At 38.7% G+C, this 17,963-nt stretch overlaps 2 protein-coding genes across 6 annotated transcripts in view; one reads left to right on the top strand and one right to left on the bottom strand.

The window, feature by feature from the left end:
- The first annotated feature begins 1,126 nt into the window (after window positions 1-1,126).
- On the top strand, window positions 1,127-15,298 carry REC114 (REC114 meiotic recombination protein). The gene is made up of 5 exons (XM_008577137.1): window positions 1,127-1,237; window positions 3,286-3,369; window positions 7,786-7,998; window positions 10,859-10,945; window positions 15,042-15,298. The coding sequence occupies exons 1-5, from the start codon at window positions 1,127-1,129 to the stop codon at window positions 15,204-15,206; spliced, it is 660 nt and encodes a 219-aa protein (XP_008575359.1). The 3' UTR covers window positions 15,207-15,298.
- The window catches only part of NPTN (neuroplastin), a 68,528-nt gene continuing 65,861 nt past the window's right edge, over window positions 15,297-17,963 (bottom strand). For 2 of the 5 annotated variants that reach the window (XM_008577135.1, XM_008577133.1), the window contains 3 exons: window positions 17,776-17,785; window positions 16,871-16,945; window positions 15,297-16,317 (listed from right to left, as the gene is read on the bottom strand). In XM_008577135.1, coding sequence (XP_008575357.1) covers window positions 16,885-16,945; window positions 17,776-17,785 — 71 coding nt within the window. In that variant the 3' untranslated portion in view covers window positions 15,297-16,317; window positions 16,871-16,884. Of the gene's footprint in view, window positions 16,318-16,870; window positions 16,946-17,775; window positions 17,798-17,963 lie in introns of those variants that run through there. The other 3 variants (XM_008577134.1, XM_008577132.1, XR_550803.1) reach the window with 2 other exon arrangements.

Below are 17,963 nucleotides of genomic sequence, written 5' to 3' on the forward strand. Positions count from 1 at the left end.
CTCCCTTATAGGTGATTTGATGCTTCTCTCTTGCAGCTTTTAGGATTCTCTCTTTGTCTTTGAGTTTTGCCAATTTGACTATAACTTGTCTTGGGGAAGACCTTTTCAGGTTGAATACGTTTCGGGATCTTTGAGCTTCCTGGATCTGAAGATCTGTGACTTTTCCTATACCTGGGAAGTTTTCTGCCACTATTTTGTTGAATATGTTTTCAATGCAATCTCCTTTTTCCTCCCCTTCTGGAATACCCATGACTCGGATATTTGAGCACTTAAGGTTATCTGATATCTCTCTCAGATTTCCTTCAATGCCTTTGTTTCTTTTCTTTCTTTCTTTTTTTTGTCTGCCTATGTTATTTCAAACAGCTCATCTTCAAGTTCAGTGGTTCTCTCTTCAACTTCCACAAGCCTGCTGGTTAAACTCTCTGTTGTGTTTTTTATTTTGCTGAATGAATTCTTCAGTATGGCAAGCTCTCCTACATTTTTTTTCAGGGCATTGATTTCCCTGTACATTTCTTCTTTCAGGTCCTGTATACTTTTCCTTGTTTCATCATGTTGTCTAGCTGAGTTTTCTTGTATCTCATTCAGTTTCCTTAGAATTATCACTCAAAATTCCTTGTCAGACCTTTCAAGGGTTTCTTGTTCTATAGGATCTAGAGCTTGAGAGATATTACCCTTTGGTGGTGTACTTTCTTGATTTTTCGTACTTCTGTTATCTTTTCTTTGATGTTTATTCATTGTGGCAGGGGGTTTCACAGTCCACATGTTTGACACTATTGTCTGACTAAGATATTGCTGGGGTTGCCAATTTGGTATGGCTACCTCAGTGTCTGCTCCGTTGGCCACTAGTGCCTTGCATGTGTGGTTGCCTTGGGTCTTGGGCCTCTCCGGGGAGCCACCTCTGTGGTCAGCATGGACTTGGCTGGGCTGCTGGGTCACGGGGTGGTACCGCAGGGTGTGTGGTCTCTGCCAAGCTTCCACATCCCCTGCTGGACATCTCCTTGTTCCGCGCACACTGGGCCAGGCTGCTGGGATGCACGGAGGCACCGCAGAGCGTGTGGTCTCTGCATAGGTTCCACTTCCCCTGCTGGACGTCTCCCTGCTCTGTGCGCACTGGGCCAGGCTTGGGATGGAGCCGGGTGGCGGCAAAGCCTACCGGCTGGATCATGCAACAGCGGCCCCACAGGACGTGTGGTCTCTACGGAGCTTCCGCCTCCCCTGCCGGACATCTCTCTGCTCCGTAGGCACTGGGCTGGGCTGCTGGATCGTGCGGCAGTGGTGTGGTCCCCGCGGAGCTCCTGCCTCCCCTGCCGGATGTCTCCCTGCTCTGTGCGCACTGGGCCGGGCTGGGAATGGAGCTGGGTCGTGGCGGTGAAGCCTATCTGCTCATACATTGAACGTTTCAGAGGCTGTGAGTTCCAAAGTCCAGGGAACACCTCCAGTGAGGGTCTTAGTGGAGGCAACAGTGACAGCAAGGTATCACATTGCAAAAATGGTAGAGCAGAGAGAGTATATACTGGATTTCAAAGACTTAATACAAACAAAATACAAACTATCTTGTTAATAATGTATTACATTGTTTATATGTTGAAATGTTTTTGACATAATGTTAATAAATATTAAAATTCCACTAATTTCTTCTCGTTTTTTAAAGTGATACTAGAAAATTTTAAATTACATGTGTGGCTCAAATTCTGTCTCTACTGGACAGCACTGATATTGAGCATTTATTACTTTTTACAGCTGTATAGTATTCCACTTCATAGAGAACCACAATTTCTTTAGCCAGTCTACTCTTGATGCATACTTGCGTTGTTTCCAATCTTTTACTGTTTAAAAAATGCAGAAATACTTAACTTTGCCCGCACATCATTATATATGTGTGCAGGTTGATCTGTAAAATGAATTCCCAGAATTGGAATTACTTGGTCAAAGGATAATTTTTAAATTTCTAAGTTTGATGTTGCCAAATTGCCCTCCATGAGTGTGTACCCCCTAGCAATGGGCGTGAGTGCCAGTTTCCCCATATGTGCCATTTGATGCTACATTTATCTGTATATTTAGGATAAAATAATTAATACATTTCTTTTTGCTAATTCTGAGTTTTAAGAAGTCACAAATGGTTTGCTTATCTTTTTTTCTGTTAATAAAAAGTAAAGAAAATCTGGATCCCCTTACCACCCAGCCACCAAAAAGAAAAAAGTAAAGAAAGTCTACTATTGATGATAAAACTCTTAGAATCAGCATTTTAGAATTGATTTTTAAAAATGATAACATCAAAGAATTAACCCACGCAGTTTCCTCAGGATGTAAATTTTTACGGAAGTTGCAACTTTCATCACATTCAGACTTAGGAATAGGGATTTTGTGAAAGTTCAAGTGGATAAGGGACATTTTCTTTTGTTTTCCGAGAGTTAAGAGATTTCTCAAATTTCTCCAGCAACTTTCACTGACGCTGTGGTAGACTAACATTTCAGGGTAGAAAGGCAGTTTGCATGCAGTTTTTGCATGCTGTCAGTTAATCAATTCCTTGGATTAGTTTTACTGTATACTAAACACATTCTAACTTAATGGACTGCTTTACTGAGGAAATCCTTTGGCAATGTAATGGGAGCTTAAGAGCTGCCATAATCATTAGATAGTTCATTCTATTTACGTTATTAATAAAGTGCAGAAAAAGTTCATCTTTTCACCTGAATGATCCCTCTGTTGTCCCTCTTTTGAGACTTATATTCCCTCTATTGCCCTCTTTGCTTTTTTGTTTGTTTGTTTTTTCAGATAGGGATGAAGTAGTAAACATTCAGTATCCAAAATCAAATTACTTCAAATTTTCCATTCATAAGAATCTGAAAATAAGATTCTTGTAAAGAGAAATCTCACTATGTAGTTAGGGATGTGCCAGATAAGCTAATAAATTAGTATAATGAAACTCTTGTTTTTTGGGACTCTAAAGTCATCTTTTGGCAAATCCTAGAGGCATAGAAATGTATTTTATAGCAAATATGACTATTGACATTTACTATTTTCAGTGTTTTGATTTTCAATATTAAAAGACTAAGTAAAGAAAAAAAGTTGGCTGATAATGTGGATCATGCAGGAGGAGCACTAGGACAAGGGGACCATTGTAGTGGCCACCCTTGGTGATCAGTGCTACTGAGTCATTTCTCCTGTGCTTAAGTTACAGAATAAAAAGGATACAACTTTCTAATAGGAAGCATCTGCAACACAGCTATTCTTCATGTCCCTTTTTGCTTCTGTTGCTAATTTTGTCCAATTATTTTGTTTCAGGAAGGGTTTTCACTCATTGGTAGCAAGAACTGGTTGAAGATTGTAAGACGTGTGGATTGTCTATTGTTTGGAACAACGATAAAGGCAAGATAATGTTGGCTGTGTGGCCAACTATTTTTAAGCAAATGATCATACTCTTCTCATCTTCTATGTGTGTATGGTGGGGGTGTGGGTGGGACCTTCCATTTGTAGGTGAAATGGGACTGGGAAGACTACTCATGTTTAAGAAAGGCTTGCATTATGAACAAAGCATGAAACGAGGACTGTAGAGAGGCAGGAGCCTTGTTAGCAAGAGGACACTGCTAAAGAGCCAGGGCTTTGATTGATTTGTCAATACATGTCTGATGGGAGCTGTGTGACCAATCTCTGTCCCCCACGTACAAATTGGAAGGAGGTAGAGTACATCATTGTTTGCTTTGTTATTTAGGTGTTTTTACAAGTGTATATTTTTTAATGCCTCACTGAATATTCTTTCATTTTTTCCCTCTTTAATATTAAAAAATATTTCCTTTTATTTGCTTTCTAGCTGTATTAAATGTACAGAATGAATCTCATCAAAGAAACAGGCAGACTAATCACCTGGTTTATTTTCTCTCAGAAATATCTATAATAAACCAATCTGTTAATATTCACTGAGTAGATAATATTGAAATTTAGGTGAAAGATGCTAATTTTTAATGGACTCGTAGACTCTGAAAGTTGGAAGAGGTCTTCAAGAGCATCTAGTAGAGGGGACTTAACCTGGGGTAACCAGACTCCCAAAGGATTCCCACAGAATTCAAAGGTTCAGAGGGTCCATGAACTTGCATGGATTTTCACTGGCCTCTAATTGAAATTTATCATTTCCTTCCGTTTATGAACGTAGGCAACAGAGCACAGTAGTATTAGACCTTCTCACCGATAGAAATCACTGATACTTTTATATCACATTATAGTTAATTCAGATATCTCAAGTGTTATTTATGCTCATCACTACCTCAAAGTTAAGGCGGGTGGTTATTAGTCCTGCTGCTCGATCCTTTTATTGACTGCATTAGTAAAGAAGTATGTATGTTATTAGTTCACAAATTAGTGTTTTAATATTGTAATAAACTCATTCATTATAATTGGTTTCCTTTGTAATGTTATGTATTTTGTGAGATTAAAAACATTGTTCTGAGAGGGGGTCTACTGGCTCACCAGACTGCCAGAGAGGCCTGGAGCACACACTCCAAAACATTCAAAAACCCCTGTTTTCATTTTACATATGAGGAAACTGAATTTGACTCAGGCCAGTAGCCAAGGTTGTGAGTAGCTATCAGGGGCCGGCCCCGTGGCTCACTCAGGATAGCACCGAGGCCACGGGTTCAGACCCTATATAGGGATGGCTGGTGCGCTCACTGGCTGAGCGCGGTGTGGACAACACCAAGCCAAGGGTTGCGATCCCCTTACCTGTTAAAAAAAAAACCCAAAATAATAATAATAAAAAAAACCCATTATTAACATTTTAAAGTTTTTACTAGTTATATATATTGTGTCAGTTTGAATTGTGTTCAGATGCATGTAACAGAAAACCCAAAAAAATAAGGGTTTCTTTTTTTCGCTTAGTAAGAAATCCAGAAAGAGGCACTTGCTGGCAGTTGCAGGCTTTGATCCAGCAGCTCAGCAGTGTCGAGGTCAGCATCTCTCACACAGTTGAAATGGCTGCTGCAGGTCTCTTATACTCCTATTTGGCTAAGGTCAGCTTCACCTGTCCCTTTTATAAGGAAAGCATAAACTTTCCTATAAGGCTGTCCATCTCCCCCAACCCCCAGATGTCTGCTTGTGTGTCATGGACCAGAATTTTTGTAACATGGCGGTCCCAATCTACAAAGATTAGGACAATGAGTGTTTGGCTTTTCCAGCCCCCGTTGGAGGTTGTCTCATGGCAATTAATAGTATCTGCCATATAGATAATTTATAAAATTGAGATTGTAGTACTTTGTATCCTGCTCTTTTGTCTTTTTGCGTAATTTTTTTCTTCAAAGTATTTAGACAATATATGTATAATTACATAATTTTTATATATTTATGTATATATTAATAGAGATTTTAAAAAATATTTAAGCCTAGGAACCTTTTGCCTGTTGTTATTGTGAATTAGAAACAGCTAATTAACTATAAACAAGAAATCAGCTCAATTTCACAAAGGAAGATTCATAGTATTATCACAAACTAAATGTATGGTTCTCTTATCCAGTTCTTTTCCCTTCCTCGGGGAAAGTTAGCTTTCAGTGACTCTTGATAATTTTTGGATTATCCATCTAAGAGAAAAATGGCTGAGGGCATGAATAGGCAGTACAAAAGAAAAAATACAAATGACCAATAAGCATAAGAGAAATACTCATCCTCACTGATAATCACAAAAGTGAAATTTTAAAAACTATGTGAACGTAGTGGGTTGACAGAAATTAAAAAGAATAAGAATCCCCAGTGTTGGAAGGGCAGGGAAACAGATACACAGACTGGTGAGGAGGAAACTGGTCCTGTCTTACCACAGGTCAGTTTGGCATTATGTATCAAATATATGAAATATACATGTCCTTTGACCCAGGAAGTCTGCTTTTAGGCATTTATACACAAAGATGTATGTGTGAGAGTGCTTATCAAAGCTTTCTGGTTTATAATAGGAAAAAAGGCTGGAAATAACCTGTTTGTCAGTAGGAGGTCAGTTAAATAAAAGAATACTCTTCAGCCATTGTAAATAATGAGGTATATGTCTATTTTTATATACTTACGTTAAATAAATTAGGCTACAGAACAGCAGTGTAGTTTTATATATACATACATATACACTATATATAACAAATATATTTAATGTATGTGATATATAACCTATAAAATATATTTATGTATGAGTATGTATGTGTTGTAATATATGAGTGTATTTCAAAAACTTTGTGGAAAAATGGAATTAAAAGATAATACTAATCTTTCCATGAACTTTTTGAAATACCCTCGTATATGTACATATTAGAGTTATTTCCTTTTTATATTTTCAGTGTTGGAAGAGGTAATGATAATGGATTACTTTTATACTCAGAGGAAAAAATTAGATGAATCAAAATATGAAGAGAACCAAACAGTGGCAGCAAAAAGGGGTAGGGGTGTCTACTTTTCTAAACATGATACCTTATCATTTCTTAGCCATGCCAAGAGTTTTCTGTAACCTAAATACATGGCTTTCCTTGATGGGTTTATCTAAACAGTGAAATGTGTGGACACAAAAAGCAGGATTTTGTTAACTGTGGTTAGAAATATTCTCAAATTAGCAGTATGGCTTATGTATTTAATAAGTGAAAAGGACTGTCACTGCGCTAAGCTTAGCATTTGCATTTCTTTACAGAAGAAACTGAACAAAGGTATATAATAGATATAGTCATGTTTGGGATGGCTTTTTTTTTTTTTTAAGATGACCGGTAAGGGGATCTTAACCCTTGACTTGGTGTTGTCAGCACCACGCTCACCCAGTGAGCCACGGGCCATCCATATAGGGATCCGAACCCATGGCCTTGGTGTTATCAGCACCACACTCTCCCAGGTGAGACACAGGCCAGACCTTGGGATGGCTATTAAAGTAGGCAGAATATTAGACTAGAAAAAGGAAACTACTACTACTAAAATAATGATTTTATGTAGTTATTGTTACATTCTAGATCTGTTTTTAAATTTACAATCTAATAAGTTTGATGTACTAGTTAGATTTTTAAAAAATTTTAATTGCATCTGTCTCATATTTGCTAATTTGCCAAGGTATGTAAAAGGCAACATCCCACTATGTGATTTGTATGGCAGTCTGGCCTCTTTGGGATAAAGCGGTACAGATTATTAATATGAGATATTATTAATATAAGACAGATTAGCCTTGAACATCTGCCTGTCCCTTATTCCATGGTATTTTTTAAGTTCACTGCCTTGTTTAATAGGTATCTACAAGATTTGCTTTCTTATTTACTCAATTTAGAAAAGAACTTTTGAGCCAGGACTATGCTGTATTATCTTCACTGATTTCCCACTTAAAAGAATTAGAAGCTATGAAATTGTGACACCAAAGCAAGATAAAACACTGATCTACTACAGTCAGTATGGTGACCTTCCTTGTCTTTACAATACTTATCTTCACTGATTTCCCACTTAAAAGAATTAGAAGCTATGAAATTGTGACACCAAAGCAACATAAAACACTGATCTACTACAGTCAGTATGGTGACCTTCCTTGTCTTTACAATATGAGCTTTTCCACTTTTGCTGTAAGTCCCCTGAGGGAAATGAGTTTTAGTATGAGGAACAGCTTCTAAAAGGGGGAAGAAAATGAATTATTGGCTTCTCTGTACCTACGTCAACAAGCAAAGGTGATGGCTCCTTTATCCACACTTTTTCCCCCTCCAAGCAAAGGGGCCACTCACTAGATGTCCCCATAGTAAATAAAAGTAAAGTGATATGATGAAGGTCTCTCAGGATCACTTTTGATTTGTCAAACAGGACAAGAGTCGCATGTTTCGGGTACAGTTTAGCGGAGAGTCAAAGGAGCAGGCACTGGAACACTGCTGCAGTTGTGTGCAAAACCTGGCCCAGTACATAACTGTTCAGGTGCCCGATGGAATCATCCAGGAGCTTCGACCGAGTCCTGGCCCACTGAGGGCAGGTGAAAGCCAAGGGAAGGACTGTATGAGGAGTGTCCCACTGCAGCACGGAGTAAGTAGGCTTTTGTGTTGGCTATATGGGAAACCTGACAGAGAAATGTACTGTGGGGGCCAAAATCACAATAACTTGTGAAGTCCTTCAGGTTTGTAGTTTAAAAGATATCTAATTTTGAGTGACTTTTTAAAATTGAAGGCTGATACTCACTGTAGCCACCTGTAATCCTAGAAATTAGACAGGGAAGGAGTCCCAGCTGCATTCTGGGTGTCACTATAGAACTGTCCATGGACACCTCCCTGAGACCCTTTCAGGGGGCCCATAAGTCAAAGTTATTTCTGTAATAATATAAGACACTATCTGCCCTTTTCACTGTGTGGACATTTAAACTGATGGGACAAAAGCATCATGAATAAAGCTGCTGTCATCTCAGTATAAGACAAGCAGTGGCACCACACTATTATAGTCGTCATGGTGTTCTTCACCACTCACTGGCAATAAAAACAAACTAGCAAAACGAAACGACCTTGCCTTCTGCAGTACAATGGTTGTCTCAAGGGAAAGCACCCATGTGACATTTGTGTTATGAGATGAACTGGCCTCTTTTTTAGTGGAATACCATTATTACTTGAAAGAACAATGGACAGACTATGGTTCAGATTTGGGTATGTGGCAGACTTTTCTTAGAAATGAATGAAATGAGCCTATCACTTCAAGAAAAAAAACCGTCAGTATTTATTGACAATGATAAAGTTTAAGCTTTTGGGTGAAAATTAGAATCTTGGGAACCTTGTATCTGCCTCATGAGCTTCACACCTTCCTAACTCAGACTTTTCTGAAGGTGCTATTAATGAACATGATTTATTTTTATAAATAAAGTTCATGCCTTTCATAGCTGCTGTGCAAATTTGGTATCATGCTTCCTTTCTCAGAATCCATCTTAAGAGTTGCAAGTTACAGCCAGGTTCTGGTCATCTTGCTGCTCTCCTGTATTCAGCTGTGTCATTTTTCTAATACCTATGTATTTTTGTCTTTGCAAATAGAAATAATTCCACGTCTTTCAAGTTCTTGAGTCATTTCCTGGCTCATATTTTAGTTTTTACTTTTCCTCAGCCTTGTGATCTCATTAATTGTGGCCTAACCGGGCTTTTCTTGACCTGAGGGCTTCTAAGGCAACCCAGCCCACCCCGGGGTGGGTGCGTGCAGGGAGACAGGAGGGAGGGTGGCAATTCCTATGTGAACTCTTTCCTTTGTTAGCACAAAATGTCCAGAAGAACGAAGGTGGGGGGCTCCAGCTACTGTGCGCACAGAACCTTCCATCTCTACGCATTTGCGGGGCTGGACCATCTAATCTTAGAGCCTGCTAGCCTCAGGTGTTCAGTCACACTTGGCTGTTGTTTACAGCATAACAATTTTGATTGGCATCTTTCTCAGTTGTTTGATGAACATGTGTGAGCTCAATTGATATATATCCTAGGAAAGCATCAAATATCAGGGCTGGGAGAAACACTAGGTACCAGTCTGACTTTTTATTTTTACAGATGAGGAAACTGAATGGAGAAATGGGTCTTGTGTAAGGGCTCCTGATTGTAGAGACCCTTGGTCTTTTTGATTGTTTTCCTTTATTTTAGTATTTTGACTAGTTTGCATAGTTCTTTCCTTCCTCTCTGTCCTTTCCCACCCATCCTTTTTTTAAAATGTTTCCAGATCTAGTTTTCTGATACCTACTGACTAGCAACAATTAGCTTCCACATTGGACAAAAGGTAGAATTTGGCATCCTCTGTCTTCTAGCAGTCAGACATGTTGCTAATGGACAGAGGCACCCTCCAGAGTGGGCCTTGCTTTCTCTGTGTTACACCGTCAGCTCACAGCTAGCGCAGGAACACCACTGCTCGTCTGGAGATTAGGTATTGAAAGCACAGCCAGGGCCTGCAGACGTATGGCTAAGGAGCATTGGAGGGGTCCTTCTCACTTCAGACCTCCTACAACTTCTTCATTCCATTTGCCTGGAAAGCATCCCATTCTACCCGAGAACAGCTCCTCATTATGGATTCCCCTGAGATAGTGTGGACCTTGGCGCATTCCTGCACTTCTTACTTAGCACAATTTCCCCCTCCTCTGTGAGGCTGAACCACTTATGCTCCCCTCCATCCCAGCACCTCTTGAGTTGCAGGACAACCAGTTTTACTTGTTAGGTTCTCACTAGGCTGTGGGCTTCTGGAGGGCAGGCCCTCATTTTGATCTTTGTACCTCCCATCCCTTGTGTCATCCCGATGTCTATCTAGTATATAGTAGGTATAAAACTCTGCTGAATGGTGATATCTAGGAATTTTATTTATAGAACTCATTCCTTCAGAATTTCTAAAATGAGATTTAAAGAAATCCAAACCTAGATTTATTAAAAACATAGTTGTCTCACAATTATAGGGTTTTTCTCATTTTTCATTTCTGCAATGAGCATGTATTACTTGAATAATAACTTTTAGGTGACAAATCATGATCATCAGAAACTGATGATGATCAGAAGCTGCATGCAGTTGCCACAGCAGTGCTACCTGCTTCTTTGGGTGCTGGCCCTCCAGTGCCATCACATGGTCCTGACTCCTGGGCTGGTCCTCTCAACAGAGGACGCCATGGTGTCTGATGGGAAGAAGCACTAGTGGCCTGTCAGACCCTGAGGAACAGTAGGTAGAAATCAAGGGCCGCAGATTTAAACTCGCTCTGTACCACTACTGTGGTAAATCAAGCGTAACCCCTCATTTAAACAGGGCAGAACCTAAGCTGACAATGATTTTTACCATTTTCACTGATACTCTTTCACTGAACGTGAATGCATGTATTTCCACTTCTTTAATGGCCTGTGGTGTTTATGACTATGTGCAGCTAGTCTCCTAATTGCACATTGTTTTATTCTAGTCCCACCAGAACCTGGAACAGCAGGCATGTGTAATGGCCGGCACAGGTGCTCCAGAGGGAAGGACCTCAGTGACTCAGTTAGCACAGGTAGAGCCTATTTGTGTTTTCTTGTCATGAAAAAATGCTAAGAATGTGTAACACTATGTTCACTCCCTTATTCTAGAATAGAAACCTAAAGCATTACTATATAGAAGATGGTACAGACAGAGACAGGCCATTTTCATCTACCTGTTGTGAGATTAGACACAGTGGCACATACTCAAGAACTACCCTCCTTAGGAAATAAAGAGGAAGAGTGATTGAATGTCTGACAGGGAATTTGATAACCACTTTCCCAAAAAGAATAAAGGGGAAGAATTTAACTTTAGTTCCCAGATTTCATTTCCAAAATTTTCTATGACAAATAGCAAAATGCATTTGGAGTCAGATCTACTATGGTTTCTGAAGGGGCATATTTTCAGTGCTAAGATCCCAGCTAAGGTTGTATAGAAACCCAAAAGGATTCAACTCTGTTACCTCAGACCTGCTTTCAGATGGCACTTTTCCCCTGGAAGTTTGCTATCACCCAACAGTCCTATGAAACCTCTTCATTCAGAATCGTGGTTGCTTGATGTTTACCCTGCTGGGAGCTCCACAAGGACTCTGTCTTCCCCTCACTGTGTTCCTGCTACACTCGGTAGCAGAAGGTCACAACAACAGCTTATGCTTTCTACAGAATTCTGCATGAAGTTCATCAATATTCAAGGATGAATTTCTTTTAAATGCATCTATTAAACTGTGCTAACAGTGGTACAGAAAAGAAATTATGGGCGTTTTCTCCATCTGGCTCACCACTAACTCAAAATAAATGGACACTCATAAAGAAGAACTAAAGTTAAGAATAACTAAATAAGGATTCATGTCTATTTCTTTTAATAACTCAGCAACTATGTCAGAAAAAAATGAAAAAGCCTATTTGTCCAGCAGCAGGGCAGACTTCATAATGCCAATATTTGCATTGAGGTTAGGGGTTAATTAAATCAGAGTGCCTGAGGACACTAGAGCTGCAAAAAAACAAGGAGCAAGGCAGGTTGTGATGTCCTTATTTAGGAAATATCAGTTGCTATAAAAGATGTATCTTAGACCTGTTTATTTACATATTATGGAAAAACTATATACAAACGAGAAAAAGCATGAGGCTTGGAGCTCAGATATGTTACTTGTTTGCTCTAACCTTCTGGATAAGTCATTCTATGAATTTAAGTTGATAAAACTTTTTGGAGGCAATATAGCAATATACATCAAATGTAATATTTTATCTTATTACCTATAATTCCATTTCAGTTGCACAAATATATGGGTGTTTATCACAATGTGTTTTATAATAACAGAAAATTGGAAACACCACACATGTTCATTCAATAGGATATTGAGTGGTTAAATTGTGGTATAACCATAGATGGGATAAAAATGCAGATTAAAAAATAAAGGTTATGTAGATCCCTTTCTGTTGACATGGACAGATATTCACAATACATAAAGTTTTTTTAAAAGGAGGCTACAAAACAGCATGTATGATTCCACTTTTATGGTAAACACATTAAGTTTGGAAGGATATATACTAACAGGTTAACAGTGGTTCTCACTGGAGAAACAGGGCTCCATGTTACTTTCGTTTTCTTCTTTATACCTTTAGGAAAAGTCTGAAAAGCAGATTTGAATTTAGTAAAGCAAATTTCTATTATAGACAGTTTCTAGAGAAATGTAACTTGTATACTTATGCACTCTACCATGCTATCCATAGAAAGGGAATAAAATCACCTACTTCACAGAATTAACGTGAAGAGTCAGCAGGGCGACTGAGACAAGGTACCAAGTAAGTAACCACAGCAGCACTGGAGCCACTATCACCATGTGCGACTGTGGATTCAGTGCCGCCACATCTTCCAAACAGTCAAACACAGAGTTTTATTTGAACTCCTCTAACATTTAAATGTTGGCAACTTATTCAACTGGTTTTAAAACACTGCAGGTTACCAAAGAAAACATACAGATGGCAAATAAGCACGTGAAAAGATGCTCAAAATAATTAGTCATTAGGGGAAATGCAAACAAAAACCACAATGCACTATCCCTGTACACTTACTAGAATGGCTAAAATTAACAAAATCTGACAACACCAAGTGCTGGATGGATTAGCAACTGGAACTCTTATACACAGGGTCTTCAAGAAGTTCATGGAGGGCCGGCCTGTGGCTCACTTGGGAAAGTGTGGTGCTGATAACACTAAGGCCACGGGTTCGGATCCCTATATAGGGATGGCCGGTTGGCTCACTTGGGAGAGTGTGGTGCTGACAACACCAAGTCAAGGGTTAAGATCCCCTTACCTGTCATCTTAAAAAAAAAAAAAGTTCATGGAAAGATTCGTATTATCTTTTAATTCTATTTTCCACAAACTTTTTGAAGTACCCTCGGATATACTGCTGCTTCATTGTAAAACTAGGGATAAGTTTGCCAGTTTCTAATAAAGTTAAATATATACTTACTGTATGGCCCAGCAGTCTCACACCTAGGTATTTACCCAAGTGAAATGAAAACCTACGTTCACACAAGAACCTGTACATGAATGTTTATAGCAGCTTTATTCATAATTGCAAAAAGCAAAACAACCTAAATGTCCCTCAACTAAAGAATGGATAAACTATGGTACATCCGAACAATGGCTTACTCAGCAGTAAAGAGGAACAAACTACTGATGTACCCAACATGGACTAATTTCAAATGTATTATGCTAAGTAAAAGAAGCCAGATTCAACAGAGTATTACATACTTTGACTTCATTTATATGACGTTTTGGAAAAGGCAAAACTATAAGGTATGGGGCCGGCCTGTGGCTCGCTTGGGAGAGTGTGGTGCTGATAACACCAAGGCCACGGGTTCGGATCCCTGTATGCGGATGGCCTGTGGCTCACTTGGGAGAGCGTGGTGCTGACAGCACCAAGACCAGGGTTAAGATCCCCTTACCGGTCATCTTTTAAAAAGAAAACAAAAAACTATAAGGTATGGGGCCGGCCTGTGGCTCGCTTGGGAGAGTGTGGTGCTGATAACACCAAGGCCACGGGTTCGGATCCCTGTATGCGGATGGCCTGTGGCTCACTTGGGAGAGCGTGGTGCTGACAGCACCAAGACAAGGGTTAAGATCCCCTTACCGGTCATCTTTTAAAAAGAAAACAAAAAACTATAAGGTATTGGAGAAGAGATCAGTGGTTGCCAGGTATTATCGGTCTGACAACAAAAGGAGGCATGAGGGAATTTTTTGGAAGCCGATAGACATGTTCTGTATTTTGATTGTGGTGATGGTTACATGACTATTTGTCAAACCTTACAGATGGCCAGAAAAAAGTGTGTGAGCCAGTTGTATCCTTTGGGCGGTCAGTCTGTGACTTCTCTTACTTCCATTCATAACCCAGCTTCCACATGGTGGACTGCTCACACCCATTCCACTATCTGGTGGTGCGGAAGGTTAACTTAAGCTAGTGGAGTTCATTCGTTGATAGGTTTCTTATCAATCCAAAGAATTATCAAAGTAGGATCTCAACTTTGCAGATTGTCTCATCAATACATTTGAATACTCTTCTTAAGGATACAAGTTTCTCACTTTCCATGTGTATTCAGAAAATGTATATACAGATGGTCCTCAACTTATGATGGTGTTACATCCTGATAAGTCAAAATGCATTTAATACACTTAACCTAACGAACATCACAGCTTAGTCTAGCCTACCTTAAACATGCTCAGAACACACATATTAGCCTATAGCTGGGCATAATCATCTAACAAAGCTCATTTTATAATAAAGTGCTGAATATCTCGTAATTTATTGAATACTGTACTCAAAGTGAAAAACAGAATGGTTTTATGAGTACTTGAAGTATGGTTTCTACTGAATCGTGTATTGCTTTTACACCATCCTAAAGTTGAAAAATTGTTAGGTTGAACCACTATTAAGTTGGGGCCTCTACAAAATTGTCAGTGTAACAGTAAAACTTATTATGTAAAGGAGCTCTGTAAAGCTAATTAACACACTAATTTTTTGGTGTTTCCCCAATCTTTACTTAAGTCAATGTTTTCCTGTGTTCTATTATTCAGGGTATTGCTTCCACCTGTAATCTCTAATAAACTGTTCTTCCGGTATCCCCACAGTCTATCCTGGCATCGGAGGAGCTGCCCCTTGTCTATGAGCAATCTGCATGGGGTGCAGAGGAGTTAGGCCCCTTTCTTCGCTTGTGCCTCATGGATCAGAATTTCCCAGCATTTGTAGAAGAGGTAGAAAAGGAACTTAAAAAGCTGACGGGGTTGAGAAATTAATGCTCTATGTACATATATAACTACAGAACTTCAAAGTATTGAAAAATGCTTCCTCCTAAAATCAAAGATATTAAAGAGTATTATTCCAAATACCTTTTATCAATGTTTTATTTTTAAAAACAGGTGATCCACTTTTTTATACATCATTGCACTTCAACAGTTACACAAAACACAACTACATGCATCTATAGTTACACACTGCATGAGAACCCTGTTAGGTTATAAAATCTACCACCAACCATTAAATCAATGTGAAAAAATACAGTGTTCAAACCAAAAAGTATAACTACATTTGCATAGAATATCACCATGCTATAACATTTCAAAGTCATTGAAAACAAAAGGTAAATTATAAAAGTCTGCCTTAACTGAATGTACAAGAATAAGGTTTAACACATCAGTGCAAAAAGATTTAAGAATTTACATGAATTAACAAAAGAAAAAATAATCACTTAAAAAGCAATCATACGTATATGCTGCAATTCATTATATCCATTCAGTGGACTGTTCTAGCTTCTTAAAGTCGTAGGTTAAGCCCTTAAAATTATAGATTTCAGTTTATATTACTCATCTTTATGTACTAGAACTGCACAATTTCCTCATCTGACAACATACAATAAGGAGTGAATTTCAGCAGCTTAAAAATGAAACAAGCATTTATTTTGGATTTCTCCCACCCCCAAAAATATAAATATATATATATATATATTTATATACTGTATATATCTGTAGGTTTTGCTATACTTTACAAAAATGTATCACTAGATGGCAGCAGTGCATTTTGAACTTTGCCAATTTAACAGCTGCAGTAAGTAAAAAATTGTGCATGCATATCTGATCCTCATAGGACCTTTTCACTTCTATTTAAATATTTTAACAAAGGAAGAAAAAGCAACATTCACAGCACATCAAGCCCAAAATAGTTTACACCTTCCACACTGAAGCATTGTTTAAAATGTACCTGGCTAGGTCACCCTTACAGGAGAGGCTAAATAAGGCATGCTTTAGACAGTCATTGTGGTGTTGCTCACTTGAAAGGGGAGAGAACCAAAGAGGTCCAAGCAGAAAATTTAGCAGGTCATGTTGCCACCAGTTTCAGGAACCTAAAGACCTACAAAGAGAGAAGTACTTGGAAATTAAAAGGGAATATGCACTGTAACTCAGAACTACACCAATTGCTACATAAAATAAAGCTTTGGTTCAAACAGCATACTCAGGGATGTGGTATGAAATTCTGATCTCCATGTGCCTAACAGGACAGAACGGTGGCCCCGCTGATGCCTGGCCACTGTTCTTGTCTTGCCCTCAAAAGCAAAGTAGGACTAACAGGCCTGTGGGAATCATCCACCTAAGAAGGTGACAATTTAATTTTTACCTCTTTTTAAAGATATAAGTAAATATCAGTGCAAAGTATTTATTTTGAAACATCATACATATTCTGAAATGGCATTTATGTAAATACATAAAACAATGCAGCTGAAAAATGTTCCTTTCCAGTTACTAAACTGGGCATGCAGAACTTGTTCCATCAGTATGAGCTGCCCTGAAATAAACTAAAAGATCTTAGAACATAACGCCAACTACTGAAGAATTTGTAATAAGGTCAACAGAGGCACATTCACTTGAATATAATTTTTAAAATTTCTAAAGAAGGCCATACTTACATTATAAGCAGTACTTAATTTGTGTTTCTCTGGCGCAAGTTTTTATCTTTGTGATTGTTGGTAGAGTTGGTTTTCCTTTGGAGGAAAAATTGCATTACATGAGTTAAATTCAGTAACAACTTCTGAAAATATAACACATGGAAATATAGGGACTCTTTCACTTACTGCCATCCCTGTTGTAGTAAAATTTTTACCGCACAATTAGTGCATAAAAACATTCCTTATGTAACATACCTAAATACTTTCAATTAATAGATCCTTTTGACTCCCAAGGCAGAAAACACACAGACAACGTTCCCTTTGATTTCTAAACTATAATTCAATTACCCTAAAGGTGAAAGTAAGTAATTTTTTCTCCACTGAACACCACTGTCCCTTTTCAACTGATAAAAGATCATCATAAACTGGCAGTGCTGTGCCCTCTAGCACTTAACGAATTTGGGCATGTTTGCCTGCCTCTCATTCCTTAGTCCCCAACTCTAAGAGATTCTGCCAATCTTGGGTTGATTCCATACTTGCAGCTCCATCTCTCTTGGATACCAGCAAGTATTAATGGAGCAATACAGTCTACCTACAGTCCAGTTTGAAATGAACTTTAACATAACCCGAAGCTTCAGATATACTGGGTCATTTTCCCCGTATTACCAATTTAAGCAAATGGAATATGCAAAACTTTAAACAATTTTTTGAATGGTATTCCATTTTGTATGGCTACTAAAAACGAGACTGTGCAGCCTGTCCTGGGAATCAAATGGTCTTCAGTCAGATCTGTGTCAGGCTAAGAAGCCTACAGTGCAACACTCGTTTCCACTCTCCTACAATCTTAGCTACTCCATTTGATTAAACTGTAAATACAACATAATTCAATCAGAAACAGTTGGATCGATGTCCAATAAAGTACTTACATTGGCCCAGCTGGTTCATCGTCTACATGGGTATTCAGTTTTTTAATAATCCATGAGAGAGAAGAGAGGGAGAAAATTGTTAGACTCTGTGTAAGGATTAATAGAACAGCAAACTGCAAGTGGCAAACATGGCTATTCACAGCATTTATTAAAGGCCATTCCATCTGGAGGTGCAAAACACTCATGGA

Source organism: Galeopterus variegatus, unplaced genomic scaffold (genome assembly GCF_000696425.1).
Source record: "Galeopterus variegatus unplaced genomic scaffold, G_variegatus-3.0.2 Scaffold1454, whole genome shotgun sequence".
Lineage (NCBI taxonomy): Eukaryota > Metazoa > Chordata > Mammalia > Dermoptera > Cynocephalidae > Galeopterus > Galeopterus variegatus.

Bases quoted from the DNA above. Each gene is read 5' to 3' on its own strand.
- REC114 (XM_008577137.1), top strand. From the start codon at position 1,127: ATGGAGCCGGGTGGCGGCAAAGCCTACCGGCTGGATCATGCAACAGCG. The intron at 1,238-3,285 runs GTAGGCACTGGG...ATTTTGTTTCAG, and splicing joins GCCGGACATCTCTCTGCTCC to GAAGGGTTTTCACTCATTGG. The intron at 10,946-15,041 runs GTAGAGCCTATT...GTATCCCCACAG, and splicing joins CAGTGACTCAGTTAGCACAG to TCTATCCTGGCATCGGAGGA.